Source organism: Manduca sexta, chromosome 4 (genome assembly GCF_014839805.1).
Source record: "Manduca sexta isolate Smith_Timp_Sample1 chromosome 4, JHU_Msex_v1.0, whole genome shotgun sequence".
NCBI lineage: Eukaryota > Metazoa > Arthropoda > Insecta > Lepidoptera > Sphingidae > Manduca > Manduca sexta.
In genome coordinates this window covers 3,837,680-3,857,738 of record NC_051118.1, presented here as the reverse complement: position 1 = coordinate 3,857,738, position 20,059 = coordinate 3,837,680, and the positions used below count along the sequence as shown (strand labels likewise).

Genomic DNA, 20,059 nt, shown 5'->3' with positions numbered 1-20,059 from the left:
ATGCATATTTGTCAACTTTATGGACAGCATTTTTATCATAAATATTGGAAGAACAAATCATTTAATTATATTTTAATGTAAGATATGTATTCATTGTTGTATTTAACATGTATATAAAATTTTACTCTTTCTTTTATAAAATGGGATTTATTACGTTGGCTGACCACAGTCTTCCTTTGCCTGTTTAAAGAAAAAAAGAACCCGTGATTGTGGAGTCCTGTCAAAACAAAGTTTTAAGTACCTAGTTTCAAATTTGAATACATTTCGTTCGCTTGTGTAAAATTTCTGTTGCTGCGATAAATATTATTACATTACTATTTTGATTAATACAATGGAGTAAGTATTGGCTTTATTAATTATTAAATGACTAGAATTCAAATGTAAAGTCTTTAGAATTCATGAAATTAATTTAATTAATGTTATTATTTTAGATCTTTTGGACGTGTTTCGCATCCTTCGTTGGCTCAAGTAGAAGCTCTAGTGCAATATTTAGAAGAAAGACCGCAGTTGGCTAAAGGATTTTTAAGAAACCCGTCTGCCAAGGCTCAAGCCCGTAAAGAATGGGAAATGATTACGTCCAAATTAAACAGTATTGGAGGAGGCACCATCAAAAGTGTACAAAAATGGATAAAGGTATGTAGATTTTTTATACCTTCACTAACCACTTAACATTTTAATCTTTGCTTGGGTTAGCGACCTTTTTTTACACTGAGTTTTTTTCTTTCTCTAGTACTGGGCTGACAAAAAAAGCGCAATAAAAAAAAAAGCTGCACTTAGAGCTGCCGCTAGACGTAGGACTGGTGGTGGAAATGTGGAGGTGCTAGAATTAAATGGAATTGAAGAGAGGATAGTTGCATTAATGGGTGGTGGTGGATTTGCTACTGGAGATGTGCATCTCCAGATACCAGTGTTTGATGTGAGCTAACTTACTTTTGCCTATAAAAATATGTTGTTCATACTTTTAAAAAAAATTATGACTAAGTGTACCTATTATAATATTGCAGGAGCCAACATCCGATGCAGATGACAGTCCTTCAATTTTAGTTGGATTTTCAGAGCAAAATAATGAACCAAATACTAATGTGGCTCATGAATGTCCAAGTACATCATTTAATTTGGTAAAAAAAATAGATACTTAATTAATTACTTATACCTATATTATAATAGGGCTAATGAATTATTATAAGTTAATATAATTATAGTATATAGATATGAAAAATGCAAATTTCATATTCATTAAAATCTAAATTTGTGAATATATTCAAAGGGTTCAAGCAGTATGTTTAAAGTATTCGATCTCGGATCCCAATTTATTATTTTCCACTTCATAAAAACATGTTATATTTTTTTTTGGTGAAGCTACTTATTTTTAATAATACCCATGTGTATTAATTAATATTCACAAATATCTGTTTCAGGATACTCCTGTATATAGCGTAGAAATGCCAAATGTGCACCGGGAATTGTCACCACAGCACTTAGACCAACCACACCATCAACCCGCTGCTGCATCACAAGCATGTGAACTCAGAGAGGTATCTCCCTCATAATATTGATTTTATAATTTTTAAAGGTATGGTTAAATATTGTGCAATGTGATATAAATCTTTTGTTGCCTCCTTGTTAAAATGACAGCTTATATGGGCTGTGCACCAGTGGAGCCTAGATTTTCTGATCACGATGCTTAAAACAGGATCCATCAGACAGTAGATATTAAGCAGGCACGGAAAACTGAGTCAAATTACATTCAAATTATGCTTAAAAAGTATTTTGCCCAATTCAAATATTTGATGTAAGGGAATATGAAATATAAGAAGTTAATATATTGTTATGACAGGTAATCAAAATACATTTACATAATAGAAAAATAATTATATTGCCATTTTAGCTATCAACTAGAGCTCCCGCCAGTCCACTTGCTGCAGGTGATAGGGATAACTTGCCACATAACACTGCCAGTGTAGGTTCAAGTAAGTAACTGCATTTTTATTTTCATCACCAAAAGTGATGATTTTTATCAAATAGGTACCTAATGTAATTCCTTCTTTTCAGCTCCTAGACGACGAAGATTTCGCGTTAGACGGTCACCTCCGTCTCAGCGACGTTCCCAATTTGTTAGTATATCCGAAATTTTTTTGAGGATAGAAGAACAACGAGTGGATCTTGAACGTCGCATAGTGGCGGTATTAGAAAGTCACATTGAGACGGGGCGTTTGATGGCCCAAGCAAATCTTGCTCTAGGAGAAGGACTTAAGGCTGTGGCAGAAATATTAAATAAAAAATGAAAAACATTTTTATCTTATTTTTATTAAAAATACTTTTTATACAATGGTATTGTGGCTGCTTAGGCGGCGTAGTAGTACTATGGTAGCACTGGCGCATAGAGATTTCGGAATCGATCCCCGGTCGAGTAAAGTAAAAGAATGTGTTTTGCCACACAACCATAACAGTGATCCATACTAATGTTAATCATATACTAATATTAAAATACTTGTTATAACACCATACCACAAACACACACATTCACCATACTAATTTATTGCTAATATCTGTTGTAAGTGTTATAAATAATTAATAAAGTTAAGTAGAAGATGTTTTACTGACACAAGTGTTTATTTGGAAGTAAGGTAACTAGGCAAGAAAAACAAATAAATATCTATAAAAATAGAACACAAAAAAATAACAGAGCTACAACAAAGGTTACATTCTACAATATCAATATATGTTTATAAATTAAAATGAAATTATACAGGTTTGCCTGAAATATATTATAGTTTTAAACCCGATAAGTGGCATTGTTGTCAAGATCTAAAAATATTACAGGATCTCTGAAGGCAAGAATTTTTGTACATGTATAGACCATGTGTGAAAGTTAAAAAAGAATTAAACCATTCTACTTTGCCATAATGTATTAATTAAACGAATTCTACAATTGGCGCCTATTGCATGTTCTAACTCTTGATGCAGATTAAAGGGTCTTTCCATATGCATAGACCTCTCCATCTGCACTTCTGCTTCATTTAACATTGGCGAAGGTAATCCTGCACGGTTGCATATGTTATAGAGCACACAACAGGCGATAACAATTTTTGCAACTGTGTCTGGATGATATTGTAAAACACGATGAACCTGAAGACACCTAAAACGGGCTTTTAGAACTCCTATTGTTCTTTCTACGGAATTTCGAGCCGAAGCGTGAAGTTTATTGTAATATGCTTCAGGGGTGTCTTCAGTCACGCCACTGACTGGAGTCATTAAATGGGCACGTTGGGGATAGCCAGAATCTCACGAAAAAAACAAGATAAACTATTATTTTCAATAAAAAAAATAATATATTATTCAGAAGTAACGGTCCATAAAAATATCTTCCGATTTTGCTGCATAATGTTAAACTGTAAGTGTCCAAAATCTTATGTTTATAAACAACATTTAATATAACTTATTTCTTCAATCTATTGTTTAACTCAGTACTCAGCAACGCCAATGTAAGTTTTAATAATTTGATAATTCATGATGGTATTTTTTTAAATTATTATTATTAAGGATATGCTTACCCAATAAATATACTACTTCACCAGAATTTGTTAATGTTTCTAAATGATCCCTTATAACAGAATTATTAAAAATAAAGCTATCGTGACTTGCTCCGCCGAATGTTGCATCTACATGTTGAATGTTGAGGTCGGCGTCATTGATCTGTAAATTTAAATTATGAATCTATTATATTCAAAGTTTGGAACGTAACTGAATGTAATTTTGCTTATTTTTAAGACTAAATTCTTTTCTACAAGTTTGAATAGGTATGTCAAATTATTATAACTAAATAAAAAATAAGATCTCAAATTTTAAGTGTCTTATGTAACACGCTAAAAAAGGTCCTCCAAAACTCCGCGCGAGGCCCCTGTAAACCGAGTCTTCGGGCGGTTGCCCGTTTCGCCACCAATAAGGCTAAGGCTGCTTCTGGATAGAAATGATATAATAAAAGTTTAAAACTTGCCAACATAATATTCCTTGCATGGCAATAGTATCGTTCTTCGTGTTCACGCGGCCTCAACATACAATAAAAGTGCCATCTACGCACCCTATTACACCAGGAATATGGAATTTTTCATAAAACCTGTAATGTATCAAAGTTTACATTTTAGTAAGTTGTTTCAATTACTGAGATTGAAAAGGAAACTTTACAGTTACTTACATACCTTTCAGTTATTTTCTGTCTCTCCGATGAATTTTGAGGAAATCTAATATATTTTTTTACTATAACTGGATGATTCATAGCCTCAACGATTTCCTTGATACACCGGGACACTGATGTTTGAGATAAGAAAGTAGATATACTTAGTCTGGCCATAAATACTGTTACACTTAATTATAAAAAAATATTACATTTGAATTTCGAATCTGTCATTTTTATACGATTGTTCATTGTGTTTTCTCATTTTGGCGCCAATACATTGTAAAATATTTTGCGATATTAAAATGGTGTGGGGTGATAAAGAGAACCGAATCGCTGTGATAGCATTACACAAAGTAGGTATGGAGCCAAATGCAATTTTTAAAACTCTCCATACACTTGGTATTAGTAAAATGTTTGTGTACCGGGCTATTAATAGGTACAATGAGACCTCCTCTGTTTGTGACAGAAAAAGATCTGGCCGTCCACGTAGTGTTCGTACGAAAAAGGTGGTCAAAGCAGTAAGGGAAAGAATTCGAAGAAATCCTGTCCGAAAGCAAAAGATTTTATCTCGGGAAATGAAGATAGCACCTAGAACCATGTCGCGTATTTTAAAAGATGACTTAGGACTTGCAGCCTATAAGAGACGCACTGGCCATTTCTTAACTGATAATTTAAAGAAGAATAGGGTGGTAAAATCGAAACAACTACTGAAGCGGTACGCAAAGGGAGGTCACAGAAAAATTTTGTTTACGGATGAGAAAATTTTTACAATTGAGCAACATTTTAACAAACAAAATGACCGTATTTATGCTCAAAGCTCTAAGGAAGCTTCCCAATTAGTCGACAGAGTGCAACGTGGACATTATCCGACTTCAGTGATGGTTTGGTGGGGTGTTAGCTATGAAGGAGTGACTGAGCCATATTTTTGTGAAAAAGGTATCAAAACATCGGCACAAGTGTATCAAGATACCATTCTTGAGAAGGTAGTTAAGCCCCTTAACATCACCATGTTCAATAACCAAGTATGGTCCTTCCAGCAAGACTCGGCGCCGGGTCATAAAGCTCGGTCCACGCAGTCTTGGTTGGAATCGAACGTTTCGGACTTCATCAGAGCTGAAGACTGGCCGTCGTCTAGTCCCGATCTTAATCCGCTGGATTATGATTTGTGGTCAGTTTTAGAGAGTACAGCTTGCTCTAAACGCCATGATAATTTGGAGTCCCTAAAACAATCTATACGATTGGCAGTGAAGAATTTTCCCATGGAAAGAGTGCGTGCTTCTATTGATAACTGGCCTCATCGTTTAAAGGACTGTATTGCAGCCAATGGAGACCACTTCGAATAAGCTTTTTATATTTTTAATTGTTTTATATTTATGTATTAAACTGACACACTGTAAAAGTAATAAATGTTATTTGCAGTTAACAATTTTCTTTTTTCTTTATTACAATATTTATGGCAAGACTAGGTATTTCTCCCTAATATTTTTTGGTAACTGCCGTTCGCCAAAAACGATAATGTGCAAAGGATCTAAAAAATACAGACTGATATCAAGACCTATATAGTAATTTCTACAAACATTCGAAATTAAAATAAGTTAAAATGTGCTAAGTAAACTTAAGTATCCATTTACCTTGCACCTTATTGTAAGTCCTTTCCCGTGACGCTTAGTTGTGTTTAACAAAGGACTTAGTTCATTTTCTAAACCTTTAATTAAATCCTCCGTTAGTCTATAGATGTGCACAAATTCGTCATCGCGATTTACAAGTGGTAAATTTCTGATAATTTGAGCTTGGCGACGGCTGGTACTCACTTCTAATTCGTGGGCTTCTTTCAACATACTTAACAAAAGAAATGATCGAGCCATCTACAAAGTTAATAAATGTAAAATTTTAAAAATATAGTGCGTGTTATCTTTTTATAGACGTATTCAATAATTTCACTTACATTTTAAGGAAATAACTTATTTAAATTCTTTTTAAAATACCTTAATCACAATTTATATAGTTCTCACTTTTCTTTTCGCTAGCAAATGATTAACTTTTGATTTGACATTTAAATTCTAAAGTGACTATCGAAATCTTTGCTGCCGAATACCGTTTAACGTCAAATAAGTAAGATCTCACTTAAAAATAGTTCACCTCACCGTCATTTTCACCTTGTAACGTTAGTAGTAGATTTCACTCGTGTTGAGACTTCCAAGTAGCGTTTTCACCGCGGATTCAGAAGTGAGTAATACTGTGAGATGTTACAGAATAGCATAGCTGATCATCTCGGCGGACGCGAACGCTCATCATACTATCTGGGGCAGCGGCGCTTCCAATAAAAGTGGTGATGACTTGGTTGAATTTTTATTCTCCACTAATCTTAGGCTTATAAACAGAGGGTCCGAACCCACCTTTGTAACTTCCAGATACCAAACTATTATAGACATAACACTGTCAACGGATAATATTTCGGAAAAAATATCAGATTGGCAGGTATCTAACGAACTATCCAACTCGGATCACAGATGGATAAGATACAAACTGAACGTGGACACTAAGAAGCCCGAACCTTGGCGCAACCCTAAAATAACTGATAGCGTATGGTTCGGAAAACTGGTGTCAGCAAGCCCGAACCTCAAACACGTCCCCGAGGAATATTGCGGGCCGGCTGACATAGAGAAACACGTAAATAAACTGACAGAAACACTAATAGACGCATTTCAAAAAAGCTGTCCGCTCACGGGACACACTCCGAGGACTGCCAATCGCAGCGGCTGGTGGAGTCCTCAACTCGAGAAATTGAGATGCAAACTACGCAAACTGTTTAAAAGAGCAAAAAACACAAGGAAAGCAGAAGACTGGGATGCGTACAAGGCAACCCAGGCAGCATACAAGAAATGCATCCGGGTACGGAAGCGCGAATGCTGGCGAACTTTCCGTACTAACATCGAATCAAACACACAGGCAGTTAGGGTGAGAAAAATCGTATCCAAAGACCCAGATCGCAACCTAGGCTCCCTGAAGAAACCAAATAACAGCTATACAACAACTGACACAGAAATGTGCGAGCTGTTACTTAACACACACTTTCCAGGTTGCTCCGTAACGGAGAACACCACATGGGAGGAGGAGGACCAACAAAAATTTAAACAAGCAACTAGTGACCCCATCTCTACTGCCCAGCGAGTAATCACGTTGGAAAAAGTCCTATGGGCAATAAACAGCTTCTCTGCCTATAAAGCGGCTGGTCTTGACGGCATCTTCCCAGGACTTCTACAGTGGAGCAAAAGCACAATTGCTCCACATCTAGTTAAGATCTACCGAGGATGCCTAATACACTGCTACACCCCCCATAAATGGAGAGAAGTAAAAGTAGTATTTATACCTAAACCAGGTAAGAGCGACTATACACAACCAAAATTGTATAGAGTCATAGACCAATCAGCCTCATTCCTTCCTTCTTAAGGCAATGGAGAGATTATGTGATCGAGATCTCCGAGATGAGGCTCTAACTTACCACCCTCTACATCACCAACAACACGCCTACTCCTCTGGCAAATCAACCGAATCAACGCTTCACAATGTCATTACGACAATAGAGAGCGCACTATCAACTCAATCTTCAGCGCTTGCAGCCTTCATTGACATCGAAGGAGCTTTTGACAAGACGCAGTTTAACAGCATAAGCCGTGCACTGCTCAACTATGGTGCTGACCCATGCACAGTCAACTGGATAGGTAACATGTTAAGGAAAAGAGCGGTGCAGGTGACAGTCAATGGCAGAGTCCGAGCCATTGTATCGAAAGGCTGTCCACAGGGGGGAGTAATATCGCCACTCCTGTGGAACCTCGTAGTGGATGACCTAATTAGGTCACTAAACGAGGCAGGCTTCCACACTGTAGGCTATGCAGACGATGTAGCGATCCTTATTAAGGGAAAATTCGTAGGCGTCCTATGCGATCTCATGAAGGGGCCTAACGGTAAACCCATCGAAAATCGAACTCGTATTGTTCACGAGAAAGCGCACTACAGAAAATTTTCGCTTACCTCAATTACAAGGCACTACGTTATCTCTTACAAAAGAGGTGAAATACCTAGGTGTTATTTTGGATGATAAACTGTTATGGAATAAACATCTGGACCACAAACTAGAAAAGGCCTGTATCACATTCTGGCAGTGTAAAAGACTTCTCGGCAAAACTTAGGGCGTACAACCTAAAATTGCCAGATGGCTATATACTGCGGGGGTACGACCAATCACCACCTATGGAGCTGTAGTCTGGTGGCCCAGAACTAAACCATCCACAGCCAGAAACAAACTGCAGCAATTTCAGAGATTAGCGTGTACAGCTATAACGGGCTGCATGAAAACTACACCCACAGCTGCTTTAGATGTCCTGTTGGGACTGCCGCCCCTGGATCTGTTTATCCAACAAGAGGCAGCCTCAGCAGCAGTCAGGTTAAAGACACTCAACCTCTGGGGTACAGCAATAGGTGCCCACGCCGAAATTCTGGAAGAGGCCATCAACTACAAACCACTGATGGCCGCTCCCAACGACAGGGTACCCAAACAATATATCTTCGGAAAAAACTAACACCGTTAGGCTGACCGAAGAACAGCATGACTGGTCTGGCACACACGAACTGCGAATATACACCGATGGGTCTAAGACCAGGACACGATCGGGGGCAGGTGTGTTCTCACCAGAAATTAACATCAAGATAATAATGGCCTTAGGCGCACACAGTTCCATCTACCAATGTGAATGTGTCGCCATCACGGAGGCAGCCAAAGCAGTGGAAAAGCGGGGCCTTATAGGCCACAAAATACGTATTGTATCCGATAGCGCTGCTGTATTACGAGCCCTTGATAGCAAGACCATTCAATCAGGGCTCATACTAGAGTGCTACCAAACACTGGAGGGTATAGGAAAACATAACTCAGTTACCCTACAGTGGATCAAAGGGCACAGTGGCTCTCTAGGAAATGACGCAGCTGACGAGCTGGCAAAAAGAGAATCGTACCAGACCTTATTGGGTCCCGAACCAATCATGTCGCTCCCCTTTTACCAGCTGAGAACATGGCTGCGTCACAGAAAACATAAACTACACGCGGATCAATGGGCGAGTATCAGTACATGCAGACAATCCCGGGAAACCGTGCCACACCCGGATCCTCGTCTGACTAAGCGCCTTTTATCTTTGGACAGGGCATCCCTACGCATAGTGGTAGGTACCATTACTGGACATTGCCCACTAAAAAAACATTTATATGTTCTAGGTATGACCGACAGCCCCCTATGTAGGGGATGCCTGTCGGCCGACGAAACAGCTTACCACGTCATCCTGGAATGTGAAGGAGTAGCTGCGCAACGGGCAAAAATCCTCGATTCGCCGGGGTCACTCCGAGAAGCCTGTGGAGACACCAGGAGGACCCTGCGCTTCTGGAAGGAGTTAGGCTGGCTTGCTTTGTAGCCGGCATGCACGTCACGCACAATGGCCCGACTTTTTTACGGGCTAAGTGCGGAAAAAGGAGCCCATAACCATACCATACCATACAAAGTATACACAAGAAATAAAAACAAACCGATTTTAATACTTACGGCCTCGGATGACCCAATGGAGAACGCGACCGCGATCGTGGCCTGCGTCCCCCTCGACCTCCACTCTACGGTAGGCAATAACCTTTCAAGTTTCTGACGCTAAATTTTTCAGATACAGATGTCGGTAGGAGTGAGTAGTTTGGTGTCGAGAGACCAAGATCTCGGTTGGTCTTTATACGAATCAGTTAGAGCTAATACTAGAGGCGTGAGATCCATTGTCTTCTTATTTTCAATTTTTGATATTTTTTAGGGGATTTTAGGTTTATCTCTAATTTTGATCTCTGCAACTTTTCTTTGTTTTTTTTTTCTTTCCAGTATACCCTGATAAGTCTCAAATTAATGCATAAAAATATATTTTAACACGCACCCGCACAAGCGACATGTCCGCGACCTGGGCGAAAGTGACGTGCCCACCCGGGTCAAAGAAATCCTCTCCAGTTGCGTCGAGCGACGTCGCGTCGTCGTCTTAGTTGACCCTATTATTATATTACATGTCGTGAAGTGCCAAGCTAATAATATATCTAAACGTTCTCATTTCTTTCTTAACGAACTTGGCAGAATTTTATTTTGCTATTTCATAAATTTATCTAATATTCGTTTGTTGTTGGAATTTCTTTAAGATTTTGTCATAAACTTAAAAGTGGATAGCTATTTTGAGTTGTGTTGGCATTATTTATGATTACAGTTCGGTTTTATCGATCGATCTCAATTCCGAAAGGTCGCATCCCATCTTGATCGCGCGCGGATTATACCATTGATCCAAAATAATGAAGTTAAACATGAAATGAACATTTGTAAAAGAGTGTCTTTCTTATTAAAAAAGAACCACCAATACAGACACCAAAAATACAAAAAGAAAACAAAATGAAACAAATTCTTCTAGCGAAAATGACGATGACAATCTAGCTGACTCGTGTGATAAAGAAAATGATAATTATTTAAAAATAAACCAAGACCGACCTTTACTAAAAAGACAAACTATTTACAGTTCAAATAGTGAAGATGGAAACAATCTAACCATAAAATTAAAGGAAAGAATACTAAAGATTTGCCTGTAAATAAAACTATAAGAGATAGACAGGATAACGCCAAAGATACAAATAAAGATAACTACATTGAATGTTTTGAAAGCTATAAAAATACGAAGTCGCAATCCGACTGTATTCAATGTGTAATGACTGGCTACATGAAACCTGTACACTTTTAAAAAATTATTGCGTGAGATGTGGAAAAATAAAAACACAATCAGGCTAAATTCCAATTAAATTGGAATAACTAATAATTATTATTTGAGATAATTAGAGAATTAGAATAGATAATTAAAAATAGAATAAGTGAAAGAATAAATAAAACATTGAAAATTATAAGTGAATTATTGTGTTCTTTTTAATATAAAAATGTATAATTGTGCAATGTGGATGTTAGCATTTATAATATTAATGTTTTACAACAACAATTTATTAAGAATTGTAATTTTGTTGTAAATTTAATTAAAAAATATGATTATGGATGTTGAAACATAAGAATTTATATTTTAGTTTAACAAGCGTTTTAAATTTTTAATTATGATTACCTATTTGTGTGATATTATAATTATTTTTCAATAATAGCAATTACAAGATTTTAAAAAACATTATATAGGTACTTTTCATTATTATGACTCATGTTCGTTGGAAACAATTGCTGTTTTAAAATTAGAACTACTTAACAATTGGTTTGGTTTTTTCGTCTACTCGGTATAAAGGACACCTATCCTGCTCTGCAGGCATCTATCCTCCTCAGTATTTTCATAGTGGGGCAACTATCCTTATAAGTAGGCAACTATCCTCAAAATCTGTATTTGAATTGTTAAAAAAAAAATAAAAGTTATTCATCACAAAGGATTGAAGCTAGCTAAATAAATAAAAATTATTCGTCATTGTGAATGTTTCCCATTTTTAGACTTAAAAAAACGTTGGGCGACATAGTCATCATAGAACTTGAAGACGACAACGTGACGTCTTCCGACGAATCTGATCTGATCTGCTACTTGGAGTCAAATACGCATGCCGCTTTCGCCCAGGCTGCAGGCATGTCGCCTGTGCGGGTGCGTGGGCATGCTTGTGGTCGTGGCCAGGTACGCGGCCGTGGGCGACGTCGTTCGTCGGGTTGGTGACGAAAGCTTGCAGACAAAACTTCGAGACAACCGGTTCGCCCGTCAATAATAATCAAACTGGGCGGCCACATAGCAGGAGGAGCAAAGCGACCGTGGCGCAAGTAAACGAGTCTGTTAGGGGACACGATCTAAGATTGTCTACGCGATAGCGTTCAGATGCTTTGAAGATACTCCGAACGACTTTGCGTCGAAACAAATACATACGCAGATGAAATCTGAGCTGGTGCAATTGGTCAACCTTTCTGAAGTTAATTAACCTACAACAAAACAGAATTGTTTTACCATACAAATAGATCTAAGTTCCGAGTTGTCTAGCACCATAAATCAATTCATACTTCATTAAATAAAACAAATTAATTAGTACTCCAGCTCACCTCACTCTTAATATACCTCACGATACGGAACATCATGCAATATGAACATATTTATAACCCTATCCACATCAACCATCACTACCGTGTAATGAATAAAAAATAAAAACTCACAGCCTAGTGAAAGGTAGATTAATTAATCGTAATAGATTAAATCCTAGTGCAACTATCCCTCGTAATAGAATTTTACGCACTCCAATAACATTTTAAAAAATAAATTAAATCACTTGCCATTGAGGTATACAAAATTAAAGACTAGATTTGACTTTCATGGAGGCACGACAAAGATGTTTTTGAAAAATATAACATTCTGAGTACATATGGGAAATTATGAAAAGATTCACAATTACTTTTGACTAGTTATTCATTGAAAAGTAGTCGTTACACAGAAGCAGAAAAAGTCTTTGCTTTGTCATTATATAGAGTGCCCAGTAATAAATAGTAGAATATATTATGGCAGTTTAGAAAACAATGCGAAATAAAATATATCACAATGTTGATATATAAGTTTTCGCAATCAAAACAAAAACCAGAGCTTGGGAGGAAGTCCACAAAAAGTAAAATCTTGCCAAGTATTTTTTTTTTCATTTCAACGATCACTTGTCTTGTAATATAATCATCATCATCATCTGTTCGAGGTTTAATGAGTAAAATAGACGACAAAAACGCCCACTCAATCAAATCAACTACAATGGAATCAACTACATCAATCAACTACAATGGAAATCGATGAAAATTCATGCTCTGAAGACAATGAGCTCATTTAAAAAAGAAAGTTACAAAACTGGTGGAGGTGGCAGACCAACAACTCCCAGTGATAAAGTTGTTACAGTAATAATTGATCTATTGATGTATTGTATGTATTTTTTAATTTTTGCTGCTCCATAGTGCCACGCATGTGGAGTTTTTTTTTTTTTTTTTAATAATGAGTTAATACTGTAACATAATATTTTATGTTATCACAGACCAAAACCAAAACAATATATTCCAACATAAAGCTGTACCATACACTGCTGGTGCAGATTGCCGTTTTTTGATATTCAATTTGAACTGCAAAGATTGTGATAATTGTACAAAAGCAGTATTATTTCAGTGGTTTCACAAATTATTCGTTTAAGAGAATATAGTTCTAATGTAGATAAGTTATATTATTGAATAGATGATGCCATCTCAGGGCCGGCCCGCCCTTATAGGCAAACTAGGCAACTGCCTAGGGCGCTCGTATTTGGGGGGCGGCATAGCAATGCGAGCGGCATCACCACTGAGCACGCGGATCGATCAAAAATGGTTCAATCAATCGTACGTACGCGCGACAGACGTGCGGCGCGACGCGCATCGCAACTCGCGGAGCGCGCCGCCGCCGTCCCGTTCCCCGCCGCACCCCACGCATGCCATCGCCGCCAGGCGCCAGTCGCCGCCGCGCCGCCCGCGCACTCTTAACTATCTCATGTGTTCTCCGTCAACTCTATGCGCTAAGTGAATTCCTCGGACTCTCATTGTGAATAATAATAATTGCAATCACCTACAGGCTACAAGTAAGTAATTCGTGAAGGTATTATTTTATTTAGAATAATAATTAAGTTTTTATTAATATAATTTATGTCTAATGTCCATACAGTAGGCATGCATTTTTCGAGTGTAATGACATCTGAAAGATGTATTCGCTTAGCGAGTATTATGAAATCTTTAGATCCTACATCTTGAGTGGAGAGAGTTTAAATTGAACCTACTTAGATGGGTTACACACGTTATCACACGTACCACTTCCAAAAAGTGCAGTGCTTAAATGAAACGGACGGTGTAGTCGGGGTGGGTTTTTTAATTAAATGCGCTTTTGTATCACGGTAAAATTTTTTATTTTTCGCTTAACACAAGTAACATAACTGTAGGTACTTCAAAACTCTCCATTACTCTTACGTCAATCTCTCAGCCAATCACAGATTGGTTATGGCCGGCGCATTTCGGATACGCGCTACGGTGAATAACGCGTAGGCGGGACACCTCGGCCTTTGCGCTCATGGCGCCTAGATGTATCCGGTATAACGGATAATTGTTGAAACTGATATTACACAAATGTCTTTTTTTTTCTGTTCCAGTCATTTCTTGAGACATGGCAGATGACAAAAAAAAAATGTCTGGAGCACAATTTCGTAAGAGAAAATTAGAGAAACAATTATCGTTAGCAAAGCAAGCAGACTCGTTCAAGAAGTATCTTCGTCCAAATCTTCAAGAACCGCAACCATCAGGCAGCAATACAAATGATGATATGAAAGAAGACATAACCAATCCCACCACAGGAAGCTGTACTACAGAAGGTCCCGCTTTATTTTCAGCAAAATAAAATACTCCACAACAGCGTGAAATAACCAAACAACCACAACCATGCAAAAGTACAAATGATGATATGGGAGAAGACACTAATAATCCTCCCACAGAAAGTTGTCTCATTTTAAACTTCAGTGACCCTGCAACATGGGATGTCTCTACTGATCATCTGCGGCAAATCCTCGTCAAACACGGGCCAGATCAAGTGAAAAATATCGAGTTCCCATTAGATAACCAGCGAAGAAAGTTTTCTACAGTGTATTATAAGAGAAAACTAGTCAATGGTGAACGTGTGCCTCGTTCATGGCTGCAATATTCAGCTTCAAAGGATTCTGTGTTCTGTTTCTGTTGTAAGCTATTTTCTACAGATGAAAAATCCGCTCTATGCAACAAAGGTGCGAATGACTGGAAGAATATTTCATATATATTATCAAATCACGAGAAAAGTAGTAGCCATTTAGCAAACTACCAACAGTGGAAAGAGTTAGAGCTTCGGTTGAGGACTAATAAAACAATCGATGAGGAAAATTTACGTTTGATAAGGGACGAGGAAAAATACTGGCAACAGGTTCTCGAAAGGTTGATTGCTTTAGTGAGAGTTCTAGGAAGCCAAAACTTACCTTTTCGTGGAACGCATGATGAACTATTTACTCCTGGCAATGGATTTTTTTGAAAATGGTTGAATATCTAGCTTTATTTGATCCTATAATGAATGAACATCTTAGAAAAGCGAGTAACAAAGATATTCATGTTCATTACCTCGGAAAAAATATCCAAAATGAACTGATCAGTGTTTTGGCTAAAGCTGTCCAGGAGAAAATACTGGCGTATATTAACTCAGCTAAATATTATTCAATAATTCTAGATTGTACACCTGACGTTAGTCATGTTGAACAAATGACCATCATCGTTCGAATTGTCAAATTGATTACTGATGAACGTAAATGTGAAATCAAAGAATATTTTTTAGGATTTGTCCCTCTTGCAGACACCACCGGTGCTGGCTTAACTGAAAAAATTCTTGATCAGTTAAATGAGATGTCTCTCTCATTAGAAAATTTACGTGGGCAAGGGTATGACAACGGAAGTAACATGAAAGGTAAGCACAGTGGTGTTCAAAAAGGATTTTAGATATAAATCCACGTGCTTTTTTTTTGTACCCCTGCAGTTCACACACGCTAAATCTTGTTGTGAATGATGCTGCAAAATGTTGTCTGGCAGCGACATCCTTTTTCAACTTGGTCGAAAAAATATATGTATATTTCTCTGCCTCAACCCATCGTTGGGAAGTCCTATTGCGTCATGTGCCTAGTTTGACACTGAAACCATTGAGCGATACAAGATGGGAAAGTAGGATTGATGCATTGCGTCCATTACGTTACCAATTAGCTGATGTGCATGATGCACTTGTGGACATTTATGAAGATCATACTCTGATTGGTGCATCTGGAAATCAAACTCGAATTGAGGCTCAGTCTATTGCTAAAAAAATTGCGGATTTTAAGTTTGTTGCTTCATTTGTCGTGTGGTATAATATTTTGTTCGAAATTAATTTGACTAGCAAAGTTCTTCAATCCCAGGAATCTAACCTTTACAAATGCTCTTCTAAAAACGAAAACATTTCTTGAAAGCTGCAGAAGTGATTTGGGATTAGAAAAAATGCTAGTAGAAGCTAAACAAATATCAGAAGAAATGAATATTGAAGCATCATTCGCATCAGAAACGAAGCCAGTGCGCCTAAGAAAAAAGAAAAGACAGTTAAGCTATGAAGCGGAAGATGAGCCAATATGTGATGCGAAAGACCAGTTCAAAATAAATTTTTATTTTGCTGTGCTAGATACCGCAGTAAATTCAGTTGATGAGAGATTTAATCAGCTAAAAAATATTAGTCATGTGTTTGGATTTCTCTACAACGTTCATGAGATGCAAAATAAAACTTCCAAAGTTGTTCTGGAACACTGCATAAAGTTGGAAGAATCTCTTAGTGATGGAAACTCTAAGGATGTTGATGCAACTGAGTTATGCAGTGAATTACAAGCTATTGCAAGAAGAGTACCAAATAACACTGCGCCACAAGACGTTTTAAATTATATTTGTGCAAATGGGCTTCTAGATAGCGTACCTAATTTAGTAACAGCAATAAGGGTATTGCTCACACTTCCCGTGTCTGTGGCCAGTGGAGAGCGCAGTTTTTCTAAACTTAAACTGATTAAAACATATCTACGGTCCACAATGACTCAAGAAAGGCTTGTGGGGTTATCGACTCTATCTATAGAGCAAGAAATTGCTGAAACAATTGATTTAAAAGAAATGGTTTCTACATTTGCAAGAATGAAGGCAAGAAAAATTCATTTTTCATAAATTAATGTCTACAGCCTAGCAACAGAATCGTGTCATAAGACTATGCTCTAATTATTTGATTAAAAAATACACTTATAATCTGCTTTGCTTTAATTACCTGAACCCATGCCAGTACCTAGTAAAAATGTTTTTTGATCTTTGAATATGCTATTTCCGGGTTATTCAAAAGTACAGAATTCGCAGTTTTGTTTCTGCGGAGTTTTGTTTTGTCACTCTTTAATCGGTGTACCTAGTATTTTTTTTGTTGTGTTTTTTATGGGCGTCGTTCCAATGTTTTGCCTAGGGCGCCAAGTTTCGTTGAGCCGGCGCTGTGCCATCTACTTGCAGTGTTAATGTTTATTCTGATTTAATAGGTGATTTAAACAAGTAAATTGATACTACTTGGAACAATTGTAATATTCACAAAACAGCTCTTATTAAAGCTTTTTGGTAATACATAATTAGAATGCAATAAGATGTAACGTATTGCCGAATGTTTTCATATAAATCTAGAACACTTAAGGCTTAACTTATACAGGGTGTCCAGTTATTCAGGTCCAGGTTTTCAGTCATTTTAATAATTATTCGTTTAAGAGAACATAGTTCTAAATTAATAAAAATAGGTAAATCACGTAGAACTTCTATAGTGACTCACCTGTATAATTGCTTTTCCCGTAATAATCTTTTTCTGTAAAATGCACAGCTCATAATCGTGCTGAGCTACTAGCTTTGAAATTTTTTATAAGTAACGCAGATTCCCGTTGCTTTTTACGTTTACTTTCCTTTGGAAATAAATGTACTCCCGTGTTTTTACAATTCAATGCACTGCATTGAGCCATTTTCAACAAAAGTATATATATTAAGAAGCACAAATATAAATTGTTTATATATTTCCATACGATTTGACGTTTGTTTTGTCAAGCCAAGGTACATTCGATAATGCGCACTCTGTCGTAATAAAAAGTTAGTGATTCTCCTCATTGTACAAAAGCACTATTTTTCAGTCATTTAAAGAATTATTCGTTTAAGAGAATATAGTTCTAATGTAGATGAGTTATATTATCATTCCAATAATCTTATTTATATGGTCTAGCTGAGTATTTATATTATTGACTAGACGATGCCACCTATTTGCAATGTTAATGTTTATTCTGATTCAATAAGTGATTTAAAAAGGGTATATTATATTGACACTACTTGGAACACTTGTAATATACATAAAACAGCTCTTATTAAAGCTTTTTGGTCATACATAATTAGAATGCAATATGATATAAGGTATGACCGGATGTTTTCGTATAAATCTGTAGCACTTAAGGGTTAATTTATATAACCTTGAATGTCTATAATACAACATACAGCTGTCCAGAACAAAATACGAAATAAAATATATCATAAGTAATACATACCTAAGATATGTATTGTTTTTTAAAAAGTCGTAAATTGTCTAATTTTACTTTCTTGTACGCTACGACCAGAATTGGAGGAAATTCGTCGGTGTTTTTTTTTTATTATTATACGCTGACTATGCTAATAGAAAGATAGTCAATAGTTGACTATGCATCTAGAAAAAAAACAAAACCTTTTATTTTTAAATTAGCAAAATATTTTTTAAACAAAGCCTAAATATTTTGGGGTATAAAAAATTACATAAGTGACCAATATTAAAGAGACCGCGAAATAGACCGCGCACAATGTTTTAAAAAAGAATAGTTTCCACCATTACCATGTCGCGCGCATACAAAATCTCCAACCAAGAGATTATAATACAAGATTGAGTTTTTGCCGACAAATGCTGGCATCGATGGAAGACCTGCCATTTTTCAATGAAATTTTGTGGATGCTAAACGATCGATCGATACTCAAAGGAGTAGTTGACAACTACAAAATCCTCATCTTATGCGTAAAAGCAGATGACAGTAACAATTAAAATAAATTATTGGACATTAAATTGATAAATAATTAGCCCATTTGGGTTACCGGAGAATCTAACTAGGCAAAGTTATTTGGAATTTCTTCAAAATGATCTGCCGGCTTCATTATAAGTATCGGAGGAGCTGAGGGAATCTTATAATACTAAATTAGAATAATATCAGCCCTGTATTATACTGTTTCTATGCTGTGCACGGACCTCCTGTATTACTGAGAGGGATTAGGCCTTAGTCCACCACGCTGGCCTAGTACGTATCAGTAGACTTCACATACCCCCAAAATTCCTACAGAGAATTGTTATTTCTTTACATAAACTTTACTACAATGTAATTTAAAAATATAGTATCTTGCCCTACAAACGGTTAAATAATTATTAAACCTTTGATATAGAAACCCAGTCGATGATTGATCCTGAATGGGTTAAAGAGTTGGAGAAGTGCAAAGTTGAAGCTGAGGTCAGACTTGCCAACGCTGGAAGAGTTGTGACCGAGAAGCTTCTTGCATACAAGCAGAAACCTCGGCCAAAGCTACTAGTATTATGACAGAAGCTTTTCGCGTGCTAGCAGAAGCCTCTAAAATGCAAGCAGAACCCACTAAAATGTAGGCAGAAAGCCTTATTAATGTTCAAAGATATGCCCACACAAATGTTGGGGGTATTCATTTTTATCTCTAATAAATTACATTTAAGGTTAATAAAAATAAACAAAATATGAACCGAAGAAGAGGAGCAAAAACAAACATATCACAGATGGAAGCAAACAAGACAAAAATATCGGAGCTGCAATTGTCAGACTACACGTCACCAAAACAATAACTTAAAAACTTACTAGCTAGCTACACGGAAGCTGCTTCATATTCCAGACAGAACTAACCCCTAACTACCAGGAAATATGAATCGATAAAAAATGTCAACACACACCGAGTTAAGAAGTGTCATAAACGAAATCAGCAACCCGAAACAGTACAAACCCCTTCGTGGTAAACATACACGAAGTTCATCAACTGAGGCAGCATACTAACAAACATCGTATGGGTTGGAATGAAAAGGAATAAGCTGGCAGACGCCGCGAAATCGCCAGCCCATTCACACCAAGTCTTCAACAAACCTAAATTCCCCAAAACCAACGTTAAACTACAGATCAGAAAATAAAACTACGACGTCAACTTAATA

General features: G+C 36.9%; 1 protein-coding gene and 1 long non-coding RNA gene across 2 annotated transcripts; one reads left to right on the top strand and one right to left on the bottom strand.

The window, feature by feature from the left end:
* The first annotated feature begins 331 nt into the window (after positions 1-331).
* On the top strand, positions 332-2,541 carry LOC119190340. The gene is made up of 7 exons (XM_037442098.1): positions 332-336; positions 432-633; positions 731-916; positions 1,005-1,118; positions 1,419-1,535; positions 1,889-1,970; positions 2,053-2,541. The coding sequence occupies exons 1-7, from the start codon at positions 332-334 to the stop codon at positions 2,283-2,285; spliced, it is 939 nt and encodes a 312-aa protein (XP_037297995.1). The 3' UTR covers positions 2,286-2,541.
* A 3,074-nt stretch (positions 2,542-5,615) lies between these two features.
* LOC119189899 lies at positions 5,616-11,102 on the bottom strand. Its single transcript, XR_005112665.1, has 2 exons — positions 5,809-11,102; positions 5,616-5,705 (listed from the first exon to the last, which is right to left on the bottom strand). It is a non-coding gene; the product is annotated as an uncharacterized LOC119189899 (long non-coding RNA).
* Positions 11,103-20,059: the final 8,957 nt, after the last annotated feature.